General features: G+C 37.8%; 1 protein-coding gene across 1 annotated transcript; it reads left to right on the top strand.

Annotated features, from left to right (window-relative positions):
* The first annotated feature begins 2,197 nt into the window (after window positions 1–2,197).
* On the top strand, window positions 2,198–5,967 carry LOC124528617 (chromobox protein homolog 3-like). The gene is made up of 2 exons (XM_047102313.1): window positions 2,198–3,958; window positions 4,238–5,967. Exons 1-2 carry the CDS (start codon window positions 3,499–3,501, stop codon window positions 4,318–4,320), a joined length of 543 nt encoding a protein of 180 aa, XP_046958269.1. The 5' UTR covers window positions 2,198–3,498; the 3' UTR covers window positions 4,321–5,967.
* The last annotated feature ends 356 nt before the right edge of the window (window positions 5,968–6,323 follow it).

Genomic DNA, 6,323 nt, shown 5'->3' with positions numbered 1-6,323 from the left:
CCTAAAGCCACACAGCTAATGAGAACCGAAACTGGGGATGGGAAGGGGGTGGTGTCTTCTGACGTCTGTAAGATGGCTGTTCTAGATCTCCTTTTCTTACTGCTGTTTCTGGGCTTTCATTCCAGAGCAAGAGTAGGCATAAAATGCAAATACGCTTGGGTAAATGACACGTTAATTCAGTTCACGTTAAGAACTAAATAATTGATGTTTAATACTTTACTGAGGAGAGATTTTGGTGAGTGAGAGACCCTTGAGCTCCATGAAGCAGCATTTCTGATCACAAGGGTAGGAGGCATCATCTATTTATGATCAACCTAAGAGCATGGGAGCCTCAGTGTTCCTGGGGGGTGGGGTGGCGGTGAAGGGAAGATGAGACCTGTGATGTCTCTAAAATAGAACCAGTTTCTTCTGAGGGAGAAGTGAAAATAGGAAACCTGGCTAATGGCTTCCCATATTCATACATTTGTGCAACATTTCCCCGCAAAAGTCTGGAAACCAGCCTTAGGAGCACCATCGCTGTTGGAGTAAACTCCTGCTCCCCCATAGAACCAAGGAACCTCCTGTTTTCCACTTCTTCCCCTCCCACAACACTCCGAGGCTGCCTCTCAAATGAGGAATCCTATGACAATAGTCTAAGACCTTCCTACCCACTCCAGGACCCTAAATTAAGTTAAATAATGGCCATACCTAACCTTTATTTTGCTTTTGTTTTGTTTTGGTTTGGTTTGGCCTGGTTTTGGCCAAGCACTTCACTAGCATTATCCCATATCATCTTGATTATTATTATCATCTCCATTTCACAATGAGGACATTGAGGCTCAGAGTGGTTAAATAATTTTCCCAAAGTCACCTAAGTGACAGTAAGAGCCACAGCTTGAACCAAGGGAGACTTATTCTACAACTTCTGTGTTACCCACCTCAGACTGCTTCCAATGGTGGAAATAAAATTCTTTGGAGTGCAGAGGACGCTAAATAGAATTTCATCCAACAGCAGGAAGGAGGCCCATATTGTTTATCACCTAGGCTCAAGGATACAAAAGGGTGAGGAGTGCTAGGCCCTGGAGGGTGTCTGGCTGAGAGCTGAAGTTGGGAGTGAGGTTGCCATGTTCTGCCATGCCAGAACATGGTGTTGGGTGTACATTTCTGGTTTTTGGGCAAATAGCCTAAATATCCCTTTCAATTCTCCTTGGCAGGGTCTTGGGCCATTAATACCCTATCACCACCATCCCATTCTTATATTGGTCACCCAACTCATTTCTGTGACCTAAACCTACAATTACTTGATGTCTATTGAATGCAAATAAAACTGATTCTTGACACCCAGGGACAGTTGACATAAGATCTTGGTTGTTCTCTCTTCTCCTGTTACTTCTTCCCTATCACCTCCACCAGGGAGCACACAAGTGGAAAATATCCTTGTTCATTATTAGTCTTTTGCTATAAACTAACTTTGTTAGTATTTCCCACTAGAAAAAGACTAGTGGGGAAAGAGTTTGAAGCTTGTACCTTACCTTTTTGTGTGTGCATTCCTTGTCATCTGATAGCCTAGATAACATCTAAACTTTTTTCTTAGTTGGTCCTTGGCTGTGTTTGTTGAATTGTTGTGTTGTGTTTGTGAATTATATGTCATCTTTTACCCAGGTCCCCCCTTGGTCAAATTCTATGATTGATGAATATGGATAGCACTGGACTCTCACTGTATCCCATTAAATGAATTCATACATGTAACATACTAGGACATTTCCTGGCCCAAAACAAACACCCAATAATTGTCAGTTATTATTGTTGATGTTATAAGATGTGCTTGAAAAAATAATATTCAAAATCGAAGGCATCAATTTTTTTTTTCTTGTTGTCCTGATATTTTTCATTATAGCAACCAGGACTGAAGCAAAGTTCCTCAAGGACAGGAACCAAGGATGATAATATGGAGCAGTACTAGTTATAAACCCATTAGGGGAAGACTTCTGCTTCTAGTTATTATGGACTAGCTTGTATCAGATCAATGCTCCACATGAGAACAACTAGAAAAACCTAGATTTTGTTTTTAAATGTTTATTCATTTTTGAGAGAGAGAGCACGAGTTGTGGGGGGGGGGGGCGCAGAGAGAGGGGGACAGAGGATCTGAAGTGGGCTCTGCACTGACAGCAGAGACCCTGATGCAAGGCTCGAACTGACAAACCAGGAGATCATGACCTGAGCTGACGTTGGACTTAAGATTAACCAACTGAGCCACCAAGGCACCCCTAGATTTTATTAAAAGTGAGAAACATCTATTTGAAAGCATTGGAGACATATAAGACAGAGTCTAAGGTATTAGAGAAAAAGGAAATAAAGAGAGGTGAGCAGCTTAATATATGCAGCTACTTTCTCCCAAGAGACATTTGATGATTCTGAATAAGTTAAGTACAGAGAAGCTGAGCAGCTGAACAGGACTGTTGGCAGTCTTACAGGGGTAAGGAGACAAAAATTGGGATTCAGAGCTTTCCAAAAGGAGGGGATCTGGTAAACAGCCCAGTCTTCAACTGGGAACCTTGAGGGACTACACCCTGGTAATAAAACTAGCCCGAAAATAGACGAGCACTCACAGAGACTGTAACTCAGATCTGAATCAAACCAATCTCCGATTAGACTAAGAAGTTATACTCCTTGCTAACTGCCTGCCAGAAGCAAAGCAAATCGTCTTTGGAGGAATATGACATCATCCAGGCTCTCAAATTATCGCTACATTTTTCATATGGTGTCTGGCATTAAACAAATAGATGATAACAATAACAACAACACCAGGCATAACAGGAGCTAGGAACAAATGACTGAAAACCAAAAGAAAAAAAATGTAATTTAAACAGGTATGTTGAATATATTTTAAGAATAATCTAATAAAAATTCTAGGATTGAAATTAAGAACTCAGAGGAAAGATTTCAAAGCAGATTAGACTCAACTAAAGAGATGATTCATGAACTTGAATATAGACTAGAAAAAAATATGTGGACTTCACTACAATTACAGCAGGATAAGATTTTTAGGAAATACCAAAAAGAAAGACTGGGAGATATATGGGATTTGGTGTAGACATTTGTGTAATTAGAGTCCTAGAAGAAAAGGAGAGAGAGTGTGTAGCATAAACAACATTTGAACAGCAAATAATCTAAGGATTTAAAAACCGATAAAAGACATAGAGGCACAGATAAATACAAAGAAAGTTACAACTAGACCCATCGTTGTAAAATAGGTAAAAAACAACTAAAGACAAAAACTGTAAATGAAGTTAGTATAAAAAAATAATAAAACACATTTTGTTCAGGGGCACAAAATAAGACAGCCAAATTTTCAATAAAAACAATGGAAGCCAAAAAATAATGAAATGATATCTTTAAAAGGCCAAAAGAAAGGATGTGGCTGGAGTTTGAGGTGCACAGGGCCAGTGACGCTGCAGACCTGAGACCTGAAGCAGCCTAGAGGCAGTGAAAAATAGCCCTGAACGCCTGCAATAAAAAATGGCCTCTAATAAAACTACATTGGAAAAAGTGGGAAAGAAACAGAAAGGAAAGAGTAAAGTAGAAGAGGCAGAGCCGGAAGAATTTGTGGTGGAGAAAGTAGTAAATGGGAAGATAGAGTATTTCCTGAAGTGGAAGGGATTTACAGATGTTGACAATACTTGGGAGCTTGAAGAAAATTTAGATTGTCCAGAGTTAATTGAAGCATTTCCGAATTCTCAAAAAGCTGGTAAAGAAAAAGACGGTACAAAAAAAGACTCTTTATCTGACAGTGAATCTGATGATGGCAAATCCAAGAAGAAAAGAGATGCTGCTGATAAACCAACAGGCTTTGCCAGAGGTCTTGATCCTGAACAAATAATTGGTGCTGCAGACAGCAGTGGAGAATTCACATTTCTCATGAAATGGAAAAATTCAGAAAAGGCAGAGTCGGCGTTGGCAAAGGAGGCAAATATGAAGCGTCTTCAAATTATAATTGCATTTTCTTTATTTTAAAGTTCATTTCTTTTGAGACAGAGAGAGAGAACAAGTGGGGGAAGAGCAGAGAGAGAATCCCAAGCAGGCCCCTCACTATCAGTGCAGAGCCCAACGCAGGGCTTGATCTCACGAACCGTGGGATCATGACCCAAGTCAAAATCAAGAGTCCACGCTTAACCGACTGAGCCACCCAGGCACCCCAAATTGTAATTCTTTTTTATGAGCCACGCAGGCACCCCAAATTGTAATTCTTTTTTATGAGTCACCCAGGCACCCCAAATTGTAATTCTTTTTTATGAAGAGAGATTAACTTGTCATTCTTGTCTAGAAGATGAAGCTCAATGATATATCATTTGGGGGAGTTGTTAGGGATTTTTTGCATCTCTAGCACTGGTTACTTTGAATAAATAAAAGCTTCCTATAGTTGCTTCCTTTATCAGAAAAGAATATTTGAGACCATGGTATATTATTCCCCTGCATTAGAGAGCACCTTTTCTTAATGCTGGGGGAAATCTTCATAGTTGGTACTCAACCAGAATTTGTGTTTAATTCCTACATTCGTAAGGACCATTCTGGGCTTTTTGTTTATTTGTTTTTTTTTTTTTTTGGTGTGTGTGAGTGTATACATAAAAATACATACATAAATGGTTTTCTTTGTAAAAAAAAAACATTCACCCAAACAAAAGCAGAATTTCATGACCATGGATAAGCCCATGTTTCTGGGATGCCATCATTTTCAGCAACCTAAGATATAAATCACTTAAAGTAAATTGAAATTTTTCCTGAACAGGCCTTAACTTTTAAAATTTCATAATTAATTGGACAGTTTAAATATACCGTAAACAATTTAAATTGGGCAATTTAAAAGTAGCCATATCAGAATCCATATCCATATCTATAGTCATATAAATGCAAGTTTATTTGCAAGATCCCTGAAAGAAAAATTTTAGCATTACCAACAACCTCCCCACCCACATGAGAAAACTAGACAAGTCCTGGTGTGTTTAAATTAGGTAAGCAAAACTTAGTTATGTGGACATTTAAAGTTTCCTTCTGGTGAATCATTCCTTTGCAAGAGGTTGAAATCTCTGCGATATTGACTAAAAGGTCACAATTTATGGAATGTCTAAGACTTTGTTCATGGAAACGTAATCATAATCAGATGGTTAGAAATGTTGACAGTTTAGCACTTGCTGGAATAAATGGAGGGACAAACTTCCGTATTGTAAATTCTTGACCTGCATGTGTTTTCTTTACCCCAGCTCATTCCTTACATGCGGGCCCAATCTTCTCAGTATTTGAGTTCCTGGTTCAGCAGAAACCAGGAAAAACAATCATCAGAATGTTATCCAACTATATATTGTTTACTTTATTGTAAATATTGGTAAATAGTGGTCAATAGTTTATATTCAAAAGGATAAACAAAAATCAAAGGCTAAAGGAAAATATCTACTAACCTAAAAATTCTATACCCAGAGAAAGTATCGTTCAAAAATGAAAGCAAATCGTTCAAAAATGAAAGCGAAAAAAAGACATTACCAGCCAAATAACTGAAATGATTTAGAGCTTGCCGAAAGACACTAGTGGGAAAACTAGTTTTTCAGGTAGAAGGAAAGAATTCCAAATGGAAGCAAGAAGATGAAGAAGGGGATAAAGAGCACTGTAAAGAGTAGACATATGAGGGAATCTAAATTAGTATTGACTGTATAAATATATATGTATAGAATATATGTTGAATTAAAGTATGTAACAATACACAAAATGTAAGTGGGAAAAGGAGTTAAAGTATTCCAATGTCCTTATCCATGAATTGAAAAAAAATACTAATTGGACTTTAATGAGTCAAGGATGCATGTTGTAATCTTTAGGTCTAGGCTAACCAATAAACATAATAAAAGAATCAATGACTAGTTCATAGAAGAGGGAAATGAAATAATAATAATAAATATTTTATTCCAAAGAAGTTAAGAAAGGGGAAAAGAAAACAACAATTGTAACAACTAAAAAATTAAAACATGGTAGATTTGGGACACCTGAGTGGCTCAGTTGGTTAAGCACCCGACTTGGCTCAGGTCACGATCTCCTCGTTCCTGAGTTCGAGCAGCACAGAGCCTGGAGCCTGTTTCAGATTCTGTGTCTCCCTTTCTCTCTGCCCTTCCCCCTCTCAAAAATAAATAAACATTAAAAAAATTTTTTTGAGAAAAAACATCAAAGATTTATATCCAAATATGTCAGTAAGTGTATTAAATGTAAACTAAGAGTTCTAATTAAAAGATAAACATTGTGAGACTGGATTAAAAATAAACATACCCTACACCCAAATATAAGCACACAGAAAGAATAAAAGT

Source organism: Lynx rufus, unplaced genomic scaffold (genome assembly GCF_022079265.1).
Source record: "Lynx rufus isolate CCGP_SWC_20201006 ecotype Redwood Valley unplaced genomic scaffold, mLynRuf1.p SCAF_6, whole genome shotgun sequence".
Classification (NCBI taxonomy): Eukaryota; Metazoa; Chordata; class Mammalia; order Carnivora; family Felidae; genus Lynx; species Lynx rufus.
The sequence above is the reverse complement of the archived record's forward strand: the minus strand, read 5'-3'. Positions and strand labels throughout refer to the sequence as shown.